The following is a 17461-nucleotide window of genomic DNA, read 5'->3' as shown; positions in this document are numbered from 1 at the left end:
TCAGGGAACAATGGTGACAAGTTGGTCATAGTTGGTTATGTTTCCTAATTACATTATGGTTAGCATTATAAAATGAAGTTGATGCAACCAAGCTAGGGTTCAGGAGTCAAACCGAGTTAGCGTTTGAGAGTTGTAATCGGTTTTTTGAGTAATATTTTCCGATTAATATAAACGGGAGTTAGTCGTTTAATTCATGTTTGATTATCAATCCGAGACTTGATTTACAACTTGCTAATTTCTGATTTAAGTATCTTTGTGAAATTTTGAAGCTTAATTTGAAACAAGTAATTTTGATTTAATTATGTTTCTAATCTTATAATCAACTTTTACGTAAGGTCTTTTGATTTATAATTAATTAATTATATATACAATTTGTTTACATTATTAACATCTATATGACTATATTAGTTGCCGGCTACATCGAATTATAGATTAGCGAACTAGATAACCTTAAACGAAGGGCCCGATGTCCTGCGTTCATTAACGTGACCCTATTTTAACATGCTATCTAACTCCTATATAGTCTATATTACTGTCTCGTGTAACATGCCATATATATTATTTTCCTGCTACCTTCAGCTTTGTTTGTTGTCAACTCATTTCGAAATCCACTATCAAACTAAAAGCCAAGATCACAACTCAGTTTTCTCGAAATCACTGGAATTATTGGAGAACTTTAATTATAGCAAATTAAAAGCCAGGTCCATGTAATATGTGGTAGTAAATAACTGTCAATTTGTATTGGTCTTTTTATATAAAGGTAACAGGGAATGACCTTAATCTTCCAAACAGTTAACTTTTTCGCTTAAATAGCTTCAGGCGAAGCGAAAGAAACTTAAGCGAAGCGAAAGACTTTCAAGCGAAGCGAAAGGATTTCTTAAGCGAAGCGAAATTGTCCAGAAAGCAAATCTTCCTTGAGATCTGTTTCACCCACTTTTGTCAGTTCAAGTATGATATTTGGTACAATGCCTGAGCGAAGCGAAAAATTTTCTTATCAACTCAACAAACTTGGAACCCGTAAGTACCACCTTATGAAGTTGTTGCCAATTCTTTTTGTATTTTTGATAATTTTCTTTGCCAAGAACACTTGAACACTTATCTTCTTCTTTTCAAGATCAAAACCCAAGGTTGTGATCCAAAAACCCTCAACTAGTGAGCCGAAGCTCTGATACCAATTGTAGGTCCCAAGTCGGGTGGATCAAACAACGTCTTTGAATCAACCTAACTTAGTGCTAGCAGAAATCACACTAAGCAACCAAGAGGTCTCGAATCTTGAGTTTATTTTCGGTTAAGGAAAGGAGAGGTGATAGAGAGAGAAAGTGATAGAGTTCTTGCAAAAGATTTTCTTTTGTATATCAAACTTCAATAACTTCAACAACATGCTTCTCATGGCATGCTCCCTATTTATAGGGAAGCATGCATGAGAAGTATGATATGTCAAATGCCCAATGAGCTTCTTTACAATGGACCGTGGCCCAATAATATACAAAATGACCCGCAGGCCCAAACATATAACTTAAACAATACAAAAGACTAAATATACAAATGGGACTAACAGCCACATAAGTCTCGAACCCGAGACCTCATGTTTCAAACTAAAGATGCTTACCAACTCCACTTAAGTAGTTATTGTGTTGGTTTTCTTGACTTATAAATGATATATTGTTAATTCACTTATAATTTACCAGATAATCATTAAACAATTAAGTTAGCATCCAATGTTGTATTCAAAGAGGCTTTTAGAGATTTATGAATTGTAAAATTTTGTTTATCATTATTAGTATCATATGAATCTATAACGTATGTTATCATGTATATTACAAAATTTAACTTTTTTGTTTTTGTTGTTTTTAAGCACCCGTGTATCACACGGGCTCTATCCTAGTTTATTATATAGTAGTAAAAGTAGGTAATGATGTGGAAGATGAGGTGGAGGTTTTTATTGGTTTATGGGTGGATTAAAAAGCGAGGTTTTGTTAAACAAATGGTTAGAGTATGATGTGGCGATGAGGTGGAGGTTTGAATTGGTTTATGGGTGTGAATGCTCTTATTAGGCAGTTTAAGTATGATTGTATACTAAACCATTTTGTTATATTCAATACTGTTGTATATATCACAATTTCAACAATCTTCATAAATTGCTATTATTGAAATGTTACAAGCTGATTAGACGACACAAATTTTTGAAAGTAGATGGATCCCACTCCCTCACTAGTTATGTCAGGGTGATACATTGTACAATTGTTTTTCTCCACGTAAGTGCTTTAATAATGGATTAAATGGCGCCAAACAATAGTTTCGCAGGTGGCCCCAAGTGAAAGACTGAAAGGATATATAACAAATTGTAATTTTGCTGTGTAGTGACTAGTGACTGCAATTTTGTTTTCTTTATTCATGCAGGTTAACAACATATGATATTATGATTCATGTTTTCTGATTACTTGTTCAATTATCATTTTACTGTTGGACGTAATTTCAGACTCCAAGTCAGGGAACAATGGTGACAAGTTGGTCATAGTTGGTTATGTTTCCTAATTACATTATGGTTAGCATTATAAAATGAAGTTGATGCAACCAAGCTAGGGTTCAGGAGTCAAACCGAGTTAGCGTTTGAGAGTTGTAATCGGTTTTTTGAGTAATATTTTCCGATTAATATAAACGGGAGTTAGTCGTTTAATTCATGTTTGATTATCAATCCGAGACTTGATTTACAACTTGCTAATTTCTGATTTAAGTATCTTTGTGAAATTTTGAAGCTTAATTTGAAACAAGTAATTTTGATTTAATTATGTTTCTAATCTTATAATCAACTTTTACGTAAGGTCTTTTGATTTATAATTAATTAATTATATATACAATTTGTTTACATTATTAACATCTATATGACTATATTAGTTGCCGGCTACATCGAATTATAGATTAGCGAACTAGATAACCTTAAACGAAGGGCCCGATGTCCTGCGTTCATTAACGTGACCCTATTTTAACATGCTATCTAACTCCTATATAGTCTATATTACTGTCTCGTGTAACATGCCATATATATTATTTTCCTGCTACCTTCAGCTTTGTTTGTTGTCAACTCATTTCGAAATCCACTATCAAACTAAAAGCCAAGATCACAACTCAGTTTTCTCGAAATCACTGGAATTATTGGAGAACTTTAATTATAGCAAATTAAAAGCCAGGTCCATGTAATATGTGGTAGTAAATAACTGTCAATTTGTATTGGTCTTTTTATATAAAGGTAACAGGGAATGACCTTAATCTTCCAAACAGTTAACTTTTTCGCTTAAATAGCTTCAGGCGAAGCGAAAGAAACTTAAGCGAAGCGAAAGACTTTCAAGCGAAGCGAAAGGATTTCTTAAGCGAAGCGAAATTGTCCAGAAAGCAAATCTTCCTTGAGATCTGTTTCACCCACTTTTGTCAGTTCAAGTATGATATTTGGTACAATGCCTGAGCGAAGCGAAAAATTTTCTTATCAACTCAACAAACTTGGAACCCGTAAGTACCACCTTATGAAGTTGTTGCCAATTCTTTTTGTATTTTTGATAATTTTCTTTGCCAAGAACACTTGAACACTTATCTTCTTCTTTTCAAGATCAAAACCCAAGGTTGTGATCCAAAAACCCTCAACTAGTGAGCCGAAGCTCTGATACCAATTGTAGGTTCCAAGTCGGGTGGATCAAACAACGTCTTTGAATCAACCTAACTTAGTGCTAGCAGAAATCACACTAAGCAACCAAGAGGTCTCGAATCTTGAGTTTATTTTCGGTTAAGGAAAGGAGAGGTGATAGAGAGAGAAAGTGATAGAGTTCTTGCAAAAGATTTTCTTTTGTATATCAAACTTCAATAACTTCAACAACATGCTTCTCATGGCATGCTCCCTATTTATAGGGAAGCATGCATGAGAAGTATGATATGTCAAATGCCCAATGAGCTTCTTTACAATGGACCGTGGCCCAATAATATACAAAATGACCCGCAGGCCCAAACATATAACTTAAACAATACAAAAGACTAAATATACAAATGGGACTAACAGCCACATAAGTCTCGAACCCGAGACCTCATGTTTCAAACTAAAGATGCTTACCAACTCCACTTAAGTAGTTATTGTGTTGGTTTTCTTGACTTATAAATGATATATTGTTAATTCACTTATAATTTACCAGATAATCATTAAACAATTAAGTTAGCATCCAATGTTGTATTCAAAGAGGCTTTTAGAGATTTATGAATTGTAAAATTTTGTTTATCATTATTAGTATCATATGAATCTATAACGTATGTTATCATGTATATTACAAAATTTAACTTTTTTGTTTTTGTTGTTTTTAAGCACCCGTGTATCACACGGGCTCTATCCTAGTTTATTATATAGTAGTAAAAGTAGGTAATGATGTGGAAGATGAGGTGGAGGTTTTTATTGGTTTATGGGTGGATTAAAAAGCGAGGTTTTGTTAAACAAATGGTTAGAGTATGATGTGGCGATGAGGTGGAGGTTTGAATTGGTTTATGGGTGTGAATGCTCTTATTAGGCAGTTTAAGTATGATTGTATACTAAACCATTTTGTTATATTCAATACTGTTGTATATATCACAATTTCAACAATCTTCATAAATTGCTATTATTGAAATGTTACAAGCTGATTAGACGACACAAATTTTTGAAAGTAGATGGATCCCACTCCCTCACTAGTTATGTCAGGGTGATACATTGTACAATTGTTTTTCTCCACGTAAGTGCTTTAATAATGGATTAAATGGCGCCAAACAATAGTTTCGCAGGTGGCCCCAAGTGAAAGACTGAAAGGATATATAACAAATTGTAATTTTGCTGTGTAGTGACTAGTGACTGCAATTTTGTTTTCTTTATTCATGCAGGTTAACAACATATGATATTATGATTCATGTTTTCTGATTACTTGTTCAATTATCATTTTACTGTTGGACGTAATTTCAGACTCCAAGTCAGGGAACAATGGTGACAAGTTGGTCATAGTTGGTTATGTTTCCTAATTACATTATGGTTAGCATTATAAAATGAAGTTGATGCAACCAAGCTAGGGTTCAGGAGTCAAACCGAGTTAGCGTTTGAGAGTTGTAATCGGTTTTTTGAGTAATATTTTCCGATTAATATAAACGGGAGTTAGTCGTTTAATTCATGTTTGATTATCAATCCGAGACTTGATTTACAACTTGCTAATTTCTGATTTAAGTATCTTTGTGAAATTTTGAAGCTTAATTTGAAACAAGTAATTTTGATTTAATTATGTTTCTAATCTTATAATCAACTTTTACGTAAGGTCTTTTGATTTATAATTAATTAATTATATATACAATTTGTTTACATTATTAACATCTATATGACTATATTAGTTGCCGGCTACATCGAATTATAGATTAGCGAACTAGATAACCTTAAACGAAGGGCCCGATGTCCTGCGTTCATTAACGTGACCCTATTTTAACATGCTATCTAACTCCTATATAGTCTATATTACTGTCTCGTGTAACATGCCATATATATTATTTTCCTGCTACCTTCAGCTTTGTTTGTTGTCAACTCATTGTCGAAATCCACTATCAAACTAAAAGCCAAGATCACAACTCAGTTTTCTCGAAATCACTGGAATTATTGGAGAACTTTAATTATAGCAAATTAAAAGCCAGGTCCATGTAATATGTGGTAGTAAATAACTGTCAATTTGTATTGGTCTTTTTATATAAAGGTAACAGGGAATGACCTCATGGTGGCATCTGGTTTATTGCATTAGATAATAGGTTGATTTCAAGTGGGCCTGGGCCAGACGCCCTATCCGGACACTCAAAGTTGCCTATATGAGTTGTATAGACCCGTTCTATTCGTATAGGTGACCACGTTATACACGAGACCAACTATACGACTAGTCGACTACGTCCCATGCGAGTAGTATGGCAATACAAACACTAGCGAATCTTGGACAAAAATGCGAATGGGGACCGGATGAAAACGACTGGCTTAAACTCCTTTAAAGCAATATTTCAAAAGCCCGGCCTCTAAACAACAATCATCATAATAACAAAAATAATGTCAGTAATATTGTGGGAAAAGAAGAAAAAATGTAGCAATAATAATAATAATAATAATAATAATAATAATAATAATAATAATAATAATAATAATAATAATAATATCTATCGAAAATGGCACTACACACGGATACCTTTTCGTTAACTATGGGTACGTAAACTGTATGTGCTATATATTCTAAATAAATGCTTTGAGAAGTGGTCATCCCAAAACTTGTATCAAATCATTAGATATGCCTCCCAATTCAACAACTTATCTTAATCTTGTGCATCAACTCAATATAACATACCATGTTCCTAAAGGTATCATCTCTTCGTTGTCACGTTACGTTATAATCATATACAACTCAGATCTGGAAGAAAAGTATGGCGAACCCATGGTTCTGATCGGGATATACATCGCTTTCGCATCTCTATGTTGCATCCTTGCAATGGTGGCTGATTTAATACATGTTTTAAGAAGCAGAAAGCTATGGTTTCCATGCAAGTACTTTACTATTAATGCGGCTTCTCTCTCTGTGATAGCTGTCGCAATGAAGTTACCTGTGGATCTAAGTGCTTCGATGCCTGGTGTTGTTGACCAAGTGTCAAAGCTCGGAAGTGTGGCCTTTATGTGCACCATGATGGCTAATCTATTGCCTTGTTTAGCAACAATGGACAACAACGCAATGTTGGCGAACATCGTAGCTTTGGGTGTTATGGTAATCACCTTGGTAGTGAATGTTTGCATTCAAATACAAACAGGTGTGGTGGCCTGTAACTATTGTAAGGTCCCATTAATGGAAGAAGATGAGTACCATATTCCTGAAATGGTGGCTAATGGAAGCTACCCTGATTCTTTAGATGTCATCGGTGGAGTTCCCTATTCCATAATAGCCGCAATTTACGTGACTATGTTACTCGTGTTGTTGATAATATATGTATCTTCTTCTTTAGCAATTCTAAAATCCAAAGAGATTATAGAATCCAAATACCAAGAAGGTCATGCAAGAGCATCAAGATTCCTAGAACAGTCAACCGAAGAATTATTAACCGTTGATAGGCTACGACAGCATGTGAAAAACTACTGGCTCATGGCAGGAAGTGGCAGCCCCCAATTTCTAATTGCTTGCTCTCCCACAACCACTGCCTCAGGGGTAATATGTGCTTTAACAGCTTTGTTGCACACTCTTACAATGTGTTTGTTAGATTTCGATACGTACAGTTGTGGTTCAGCTTATAAAGGGACAACGAAGTTGATTCTCAAAGTGCAATTTGTTGGTGTCTTGGTTGGTTCAGTTGCACCACTTTCTAGATGTTTTGCATCATTAAGCTTTTATAAGGTGTCCACCAAAAGCATTTGGAACCATATGAAGGTCTTTAAAGTAGAATGCTATTGGACTGAGAAGTTATCTGATTGGAAAAATGGTAGTATTCCATTTCCATTTCCATTTCGTACCCACAAACGCAAGATAGTCATCAATAATTTAAAAAGCATAATTCTCAACTTTTTTATAAAACTCCAGGAGGGAGTTGTGGTAGTATGCAAGATTATAGCATTGAACTCGTTTTTCTTTACGATATGTGTTTTGTATTTTCTGCGTTGTTTGAAGTGTTTATCAAAAGCCACCTGCTGTTCATTGGGAAAAGAGGATTACAACTTGGATGAAAGCTCTTATTTTTTGCAACTTGAAGAAGAAAATGAGCTTGCTAAGGGAACATTGAAAGGTCTTTCAAAATCTTTGAACCAGTTGATCCAAAATAGTGAAAAGAAACATCCTGAAAATCTCATGAAACTAACTAATACAAAATCTACACTAGGTTTTCAAGGACTTAAAATGTTTGATAAAAACAATGATCATGTTCAATGTGTACCACCATCGAATGTAGTATATCGGGATTGCTGGAGCTTAGCAGTGGTAACCTTAGCAACCATTGCGGTTACTCTTCGTGAGATAAAAAAGGTGGAAGTGGATAGCTTGTTGAAAAGTGTGAGGGAAGGTCTTGACTATGTCACACTTGTGGAAAAAAACCTCAATGCTACACCTGATTATGCAAGCAGTCAAAAGGCGGCTGAATGCTTGTGGCAAGAAGTTGATGTTTGTGATATATGGCTAGGAATCAAGTTGAAAGATTTTGCTTCTCAAGTAAATAAAAGTGATTGCCTAGAGGATCCAACAATGCAAATTGTTCATTTGTTCTTGGAAAAAGCTAAAATCAAGATCAGCGAACCAGGGGAGGGAAGTAAAGATGGCGACTCTGAATTCACGTCTATTTGTGCCAACTCAATGGCTCGTATCACTGAAACAATCATCATGGACAGCGAGAAGAAATCATTTGATGAATTAATATCTTCAAGGATTGCTGATATAATGGCTGCATGTCTCACCAACTTACCTCAAGTGATAGCAATGAAATGCCACACTAGTGCGATAGAAAAAAGGGAAGCATGTGTCAAAGGTGCAGCCGAACTTCTGGGTGAGACTACGGAGTTAATCAAAATCGTTCAAGACCTGTCTAGGTGTGTTTCAGGTATGCATCCAGACAACATGCCATTTATTGACAAATGGCATGCTAGTATGAGTGAACCTTAAATCATGTTTGTTCTTCGAGTAATGATCAGGTAAGTTAATTCAGATTTCTCTATAATGTTTATATCCTACTATACATATACAGATGTACTAACACTAGATTTTGAACCATAATGCAGAGCTATTATGATTTTCATGGGTCGCACCTTTACTCGTCAAACTAAACTCGATGTGATCAAGATGAAATTAAGATGCCCGATTAAAAACTATGTTGTATTTTGGTTTCTAGTTAGTGTGTGAAGTTATTTAACAAGTTCTTCTGGCGAAGTCTTTGATCATAGTTATAATTGGTAGCTTTATTTTCCTAGCTTATTTGTAAGATATGGGTTGCTTCTTATATGTATTTGATATTTGGTGTGATTTAGAAACATTTTCATATCCATTTGTTTCCTTGGCATATTCCAGGATCATATGATCTTCGATTTCCATTTTCCACGTATATATTTTATATTTGTTGAGTTAATCCTGATCCTTGGTGGTGGCGGTAAAGTCCTGCCCCATTCAACCTCACCACCCCCCCCCCCACCCTTACCTGGGTTAGATCCTTGGCGGCAGGGGCGAAGCTTGGACAAGCTCGTCGGTGGCCTGACTCAAAATGCATTAAAGAAAATCATAAACAAGGGGGTCGACGGGCTCAAATTTTCAGGCGAAAACGAGTAAATTTGCGCTATTGCACAAAAAACATGGGGCTCAGCCACCCCCAGCCCCTCGTTAAAGCCTCGCCATTGCTTGGCGGTGGTAGTTTTTGATAATTTTTTTTAATCCAGTTTTTTTGTTCTTGTTTTGTTTTTCTCCGGCTTTGTTTCCTAGCCTTTTAACGTTTTGTTGTATTATGCAAAAGCATTTTATTTTTCTAATATTTTCACATTGCAAATTTTAACACTCATGTATTACTAAGGTTTTAAAATATTGTACAACTGCGTGCCCAGCCGCTTAGTGCGAGCATCATAACTATTTGGTTCAAGCCTGAATGATTTCTTATAACAAAAAATATGGAGCTATTATCTGTTAACACGATGTTGTTATGTTCTACCCATGTATGAGTGATTTTTTGTTACAAAATTTTGGGTGTTGTCCCATTGACATAGTGTTGTTATGGGTCGGCTCTAGAAGGTTTTTATTACGAAAAATATGCTGATGTTATACCAATTTATAAGGTGGTGTTATTAGCATCAATAACATGTGATTGCAAATGGATGTGAATACCCTTGCCCATAAAGCCTCCACGCACACACGTGCTACGTTCTTGTTGGTTCTTATGCTTTTAAAGTTTTTGTACACATACCAAAATTGAACTACATAACATGCATTTATTTAAAAAAAAGGTTATACATAACCAACAAACTAAACAAACACAAATTTTCCCAACTTATCCTATTGGCAAACTATAACAAACAAAAACTCATCCTGTTGGTTGAGTTTATTGCTAATATCATTTAAACTAGAGGATGAGTTTCAAGACACCTCCAATGTCTTTGAATAGTGGCAAATGTACTGCAACAAAAAGAGAAATCATCTTGGTTCATCCGGTACAATAAATGAATTTGATTTGAACTGTAGAGGCTTGAAGCCTCTACTATGTTCGTGTGTGGATTAATCGAGACATTATATAGATTAGATGTTCGCCCTGGCATACTTGGCTCAAAGCATCTTCATTACCATGTTGATTAACCTATGGTTGTTTAGTCAACTTCCTCAAACCCTCTAGTTCCATAGCTACTTCCATCATTGTCGGTATGTCATAACCGTTTATGTTTAGGCATCGTTTCACCAGAGAAGCTATTGCTCGGAGTTGATCAAACGACCTCTAACATGATGTTGTTTATGGTAGTGTTGGTGGTTGCGGCCGCGGCTGAGAATGAGAGGTGTGATGGACATAGGAATATGGATAGTAGAAGCACTTTTGCAATTAGTGTTGGATCAAATTAGAAGTGGTTATAAGGTTCTTTCTTTATCATGTTTTACATTTGTATTGTTTAATGTACAAAAGTCAATCTAGTTGACATTTGACACAAGGAATATGTAATTGATCAGACTACCTTAAATTTTCAATGTGACGAAACTAGTTGACTTTAAGATTTGAGCAATCCAAGTCAACGACTATTTTTCTGGATCCAAAATCTTTGAAAAAATAGAATCATGGTTTAGATTTTTTTCCTTGTTATTTATGATTATTGAAGGTTCCATTGTTTGAATAACCGGTGTTGGGTATAATAGCTAGGTGCTAAATACCTGGATTGGTTACGGATTATGCATTCAAATATTATACGTACTCTAGAATCAACTGCGGTTTTCGTCCTTGTGGTTTGTCAAAATATGTGGCTTTAGTCAAATAGTTTCAAATTTGCAATTTTCGTCCCTGCGGTTTTATTTTACTTGCAATTAAACCCGAATTCACTAATCCCATTAAGCTTGGTCGTTAAATCCATCAGTGTGTTCTTCACGTGAGGAGCAGTTTTGACTTTTTTCTTCCCAAGTAAACCCCAGTCCTAATTCATAAGCTCCCTCATATGAAGGCTGGGGTGTATTTTGGGGAACAAAGGACAAAAATGCCCCTCACGTGAAGGACACGCTGATGGGTTTAATGACTAGACTTAACGGGATTAGTGAATTCGGGTTTAATTGCAAGTGAAATGAAAACATAGGGACGAAATCGTAAATTTGAAACTATTGGACTAAAACTGCAGCTTTGGACAAATCACAAGGATAAAAACCACAGTTCACTCTATACTCTATGCATACCCTATGAGTGGGTCGTGTACAAAACCGATTACCTAATAACCAATTATACTAAACCATTTTTTCCTATTCAATTATGTTGCCCGCTTGCCTTCTGTTTCGATGTAATCCAATAAACAATTTATAATTTAGTTTAAAAAAAAAATTATGTTTTGTGTATATCAGCAATTGTCCCTTGAATGTAAAGACTCAATGTTAAAGTAGATGGATCCCACTCACTCATTAGCTAGCTTTGTCAGGGTGACGCATTGTACAATTGTTGTCTCCACGTAGCTGCTTCAATAATGGATTAAAGGTGCCAAACAATAGTTTCACAGGTGGCCCCAGGTGAAAGGATATATGGCAAATTGGAATTTTGCTGTGTATTGGCTATTTGGCTGCAATTTTCTTTTCTTTACACATGCAGGTTTAAGTATATATATGTTTGTGTAATTTAGTAGCTTAATTTGAAACAAGTAATTTTGATTTAATTATGTGTCTAATTATCTTACTAATTATCTCACTATCAACTTTTACCTACGGGTTTCGGATCTATAATCAATTATATATACTTCGTTTACATTTCTAACAACATCTATAATTAGTTACCCTAGTACATTTCGATTAGTGTACTAGAAAACCCTAAGCGAAGGGCCCGACCTGCATTAACGTGAACCTATTTTAACATGTTATCTAACTCCTATATTACTGTCTCGTGTAACATGCCATATATTGTTTTCCTGCTACCTTCTGCAGCTTTGTTTGTTAACTCATTTTCGAAGTCCACTAGCAAATTAAAAGCCAAGACAAATCAATTTTCTCGAACTCACTGAAATTATTGGCGAACTTTAATTATAGCTAGCATACCCTGAGTTAGCTCGTGACCTGAAAGGAGAACACTTCCTGCTGGTCCCTGCAATATGTGGTAGTAAATAAATGTCATACTTTTTGTTGGTCTTTTATATAAAGGTAACATATCAAATTTGTATATGTCTTTAATATAAAGGTTAACTGGATGATGTTATGAATTATGATCTCATATTTTACCGCATAGTCCAGGTTTTAAGGTATTCATGAAATTGGACATAATCAAGAACTTTTTATAGTACCTAAGAACTTTGTCACAAAGTTAAATCTGCGATCTAAGAAACGAGCTTTGATTTTGTATGAATAACAACCTTATCCATTTAATGTAATAACTCACCGGCATTTTTGAAATCTATGATAATCTCTAGTCATCCAGGTAAATTTCGGAACAAGATTAATTTAAGGTTTATGAATGCTTATTTAGACATGTAATGTAATTGCATATCTTAAAATGAAGCATGACACCTACTTGCTTGACAGTAGTCTACAATTAATGTCTGAAGTAGTGGCGGATCTAGAAGAAAGTAGAGAGGTAGCATGGGCTATCAAAATTTTGTTCAAGGGTGACGATACATAAAGTTTATAAGTTTAGAGCAACAGGGTGTTCTACAACAATCCCCACAGACATGCAATAATCATCAAAAGCATGTGATGTAAATTCTCCCGCATTATCAAGCCTTACTCTTTTAATGGTATAATCCGGAAAATGTGCACGTAATTTGATAATTTGAGCAAGAAATTTTGCAAAAGTAACATTACGAGTCGATAATAAAGAGATATTAGACCATCTGCTAGATGCGTCTATTAAGACCATGAAGTATCTAAATGGTCCACATGGTGGATGAATTGGTCCACATATGTCACCTTGAATTCTTTCAAGAAACATTGGTGTTTCTTTATCGACTTTTAATGGCGAAGGCCTTGTAATTAATTTTTCAAGAGAACAAGATGTACATTGAGGTATTTTATCTATTTTGTGGATCTTTTGACCTTTCAGTGGATGCCCATGTGTATTTTCAATGATCCTTTTCATCATTGTGGATCCTGGATGGCCTAATCTGTCATGCCATAAGTTTATGATACCAGAATCGCAACAATTTTCTTTGACTGCCATATGTGCTTGAGGCACATTTATATATGTATAATGCAAACCAGAATGGAGCATTGGCAATTTTTCCAATATTTGATCTTTGCTTATGATATGCAAATATTTTTCATTACTAACAGTCCTTGACTGAGTATCATATCCATTATGATATATGTTTCTGAAACTCAACAAATTTCTTGTTGATTTTGGGGAAAATAAAGCATTTTCTATTTTGAGCTTTGTACCATTTGATAATGCTAAATTAGCTTTTCCCACTCCTTCTATCAAGTTTGTAGGACCTGATATTGTATTGATGATCCCTTTTGTTGGTTTCAGTTCATAAAAATATTTTTTAGATCTAAGTATAGTATGCGTGGCTCCACTATCCGCTATACATATATCTTCTTCATTTGTTTGATCTTGTGCTCCGGTGATTTTCATTTTAAATCTTGAAAAATATTAAAAGAGAAAAAAAATAAGTGTATAACGAATACATATGATATTTTAATAAGAACTTTAATTGGAACACAAGTAGTACATGGAAGAGAAACTACATAATTAAAGATAATGAGAACACACTTAATAATTGCATCTAATTATAATAGTCAAGCAACTTTGTTTCAAAGTTCTATCCCAAAGTCTTCAACGCTCAGCTCAGCATTGATATTATTAAAGTTATCAACATGGTTTACTTCTTTCTCTTTTCCTTTTAGAGAGGCTTGGTACAGTTCACACAGATGTGGAGCTGTGCGACAAGCCTTTGCCCAGTGGTTTGTACTTCCACATCTAAAACATGAAGTGCCATTGTTTTCGGACCTACCAGCTTCATTCCATTTATTTTGGTGGTTGGAATTGGTATTGTGTGGGACATGATAATTATTGGCTCTCTGGTTATGACTACGACCACGGCCACGATCACGACCGTAAGAGTTATTGTTCCATTTGAATGGATGCTTACGATCATTAAAATGCCTTTTGTCAAAATGACCACGTCCACGTCCACGGCCTCGTCCTCGACTTTGTTCCCATTTATGATCAGAATTTTTATGAGAACTTTTGTGAGCAACATGTGCTTCTGGTATTGCTAGTGAACCCGTGGGACGAGATTGATGATTTTTCATCAATAATTCATTATTTTTCTCGGCTACAAGGAGTAATGCATTTAGATCAGAGTATCTCTTAAAATTCTGCAAACGATAATGTGTTTGCAAGTTTATATTTGATGCATGAAACGTGGAGAAAGTTTTCTCTAACTTTTCTTCCTCTGTTACGGGATACCCACAAAATTCTAGCTTTGAACAGATTCGGTATAAAGCAGAGGTGTAATCATTTACCCTCTTAAAATCTTGGAACCTAAGACTGTTCCATTCATCTCTAGAAGTAGGAAGTAAAACTTCCTTTAGATGACCGAATCTGCTTTTCAAATCTTCCCATATCATATATGGGTTATCATAATTAAAATACTCATGCTGTAGCAATTCATCAATATGTTTATGGATGAAAACATCAGCTCTTGCTTTATCCTGGTCAGAGCAATCATTGTGTTCTTGGATTGCGTCTAACACATCCATGGATTTTAAATGTCTTTTGACATTTGCTGTCCAAGACATATAATTTTCTCCAGAAATGTTGAGTGTTGGGAATTCAAGTTTTGCTATATTTGACATTTTGTTGCTAAACATAATAGAGCAAATAATAAGATAAATATTAGAATCCATATATATCAATCAACAATGAGATACAATACATTGGTAGAGCTATAAACATATAAAAGAAAAAGAACATGCCGAACTCTTCAGATGGGAGATTAAAAATTAGAATGAGAAGTAGTATAAGCATTATAGTGACCAACATCAAAACCGGGTGAATCATTTTGAGAATTTTATCTTGGATAAATTTAATAAGAAGAATGTTTGTTGTAATGAAATGGGGTTAATGATTGGTTATTTATAGTGGAGGTTTATAACCCATTTATAACGGTTATATTACCGTTTATAACGGTAATATTACCGTTTGTGTGTGTGTGTATATATAATATATAATATTAATTATTTTAAAGTAAGATAATAAATAAGATATTAAATACAGTTTATTTTGTAAAATATATATAATTAGTATGCACAATAATAAGAATAGAATTGTTAGTGTAAATAAATCTAACTTCTAAAATAGTTATCAAATTTTAATAACAATGTTTATACACATTATTGCTATTACTCAGTATATTAGTTAGTATATGTATATGCATAGATATATATCTAATGTACATAATTAAAGAAATGTTTATGATGCTTATGTAGATACCTTTGTGTCTATTACCTTTCTTGGTTAGGATATAAGCGGCTCGTGCTGATAACGTGTTATAATATTACTCTTAATTACAACAAGATTATTGATAAAGAGACAGGGGATAAGAAAAGTAAGTATTTAATATCTTTTTGGGATGCCAGTACTCGTTATACATACACTCTATTTATAATGTTAGAATACTGTTTGTGAATACTATTTAGGGGGGACAAACATGCATTATTGCTTTGAAAGAAATGGTCATCAAAAATCGTCGGTGGATTCACCTTTGAAAAAGTGGTCATCCAAAAAAAACGTCGGTGGATTCATAATAGTTTTGTGTATATCAGCAATTGTCCCTAGAATGTAAAGACTCAATGTTAAAGTAGATGGATCCCACTCACTCATTAGCTAGCTTTGTCAGGGTGACGCATTGTACAATTATTGTCTCCACGTAGCTGCTTCAATAATGGATTAAAGGTGCCAAACAATAGTTTCACAGGTGGCCCCAGGTGAAAGGATATATGGCAAATTGGAATTTTGCTGTGTATTGGCTACTTGGCTGCAATTTTCTTTTCTTTACACATGCAGGTTTAAGTATATATATGTTTGTGTAATTTAGTAGCTTAATTTGAAACAAGTAATTTTGATTTAATTATGTGTCTAATTATCTTACTAATTATCTCACTATCAACTTTTACCTACGGGTTTCGGATCTATAATCAATTATATATACTTCGTTTACATTTCTAACAACATCTATAATTAGTTACCCTAGTACATTTCGATTAGTGTACTAGAAAACCCTAAGCGAAGGGCCCGACCTGCATTAACGTGAACCTATTTTAACATGTTATCTAACTCCTATATTACTGTCTCGTGTAACATGCCATATATTGTTTTCCTGCTACCTTCTGCAGCTTTGTTTGTTAACTCATTTTCGAAGTCCACTAGCAAATTAAAAGCCAAGACAAATCAATTTTCTCGAACTCACTGAAATTATTGGCGAACTTTAATTATAGCTAGCATACCCTGAGTTAGCTCGTGACCTGAAAGGAGAACACTTCCTGCTGGTCCCTGCAATATGTGGTAGTAAATAAATGTCATACTTTTTGTTGGTCTTTTATATAAAGGTAACATATCAAATTTGTATATGTCTTTAATATAAAGGTTAACTGGATGATGTTATGAATTATGATCTCATATTTTACCGCATAGTCCAGGTTTTAAGGTATTCATGAAATTGGACATAATCAAGTTCTTTTTATAGTACCTAAGAACTTTGTCACAAAGTTAAATCTGCGATCTAAGAAACGAGCTTTGATTTTGTATGAATAACAACCTTATCCATTTAATGTAATAACTCACCGGCATTTTTGAAATCTATGATAATCTCTAGTCATCCAGGTAAATTTCGGAACAAGATTAATTTAAGGTTTATGAATGCTTATTTAGACATGTAATGTAATTGCATATCTTAAAATGAAGCATGACACCTACTTGCTTGACAGTAGTCTACAATTAATGTCTGAAGTAGTGGCGGATCTAGAAGAAAGTAGAGAGGTAGCATGGGCTATCAAAATTTTGTTCAAGGGTGACGATACATAAAACGAAGAAGATAAAAAAATTACACCAAAATGTATTCGCCAAGAAAATTGAGGAGCAGCGCGGGTACTCCTCAGCCTATGCTAGATCCGCCCGTGGTCTAAGTTAAGACATGCAGCCTAAGTCAAGATATTTAATTATATTAAACTTGTTGCTTGGTTGACGAAACAATAACTGAACTGATCAATTATCAATTAATGCCAATAAACTGGAAAACTATCAGTTTTTAACATCCTCTAAACACAATATGACA

At 34.4% G+C, this 17461-nt stretch overlaps 1 protein-coding gene across 1 annotated transcript; it reads left to right on the top strand.

The window, feature by feature from the left end:
- The first annotated feature begins 6308 nt into the window (after window positions 1-6308).
- Window positions 6309-8648, top strand: LOC143544630 (uncharacterized). The gene has a single exon (XM_077036690.1). It carries the CDS (start codon window positions 6309-6311, stop codon window positions 8646-8648), a length of 2340 nt encoding a protein of 779 aa, XP_076892805.1.
- Window positions 8649-17461: the final 8813 nt, after the last annotated feature.

The sequence above is a fragment of the Bidens hawaiensis genome, unplaced genomic scaffold (assembly GCF_021521415.1).
Source record: "Bidens hawaiensis isolate Kalapana, Puna unplaced genomic scaffold, B.hawaiensis_p1.1 tig00013648_1, whole genome shotgun sequence".
NCBI lineage: Eukaryota > Viridiplantae > Streptophyta > Magnoliopsida > Asterales > Asteraceae > Bidens > Bidens hawaiensis.
The sequence above is the reverse complement of the archived record's forward strand: the minus strand, read 5'-3'. Positions and strand labels throughout refer to the sequence as shown.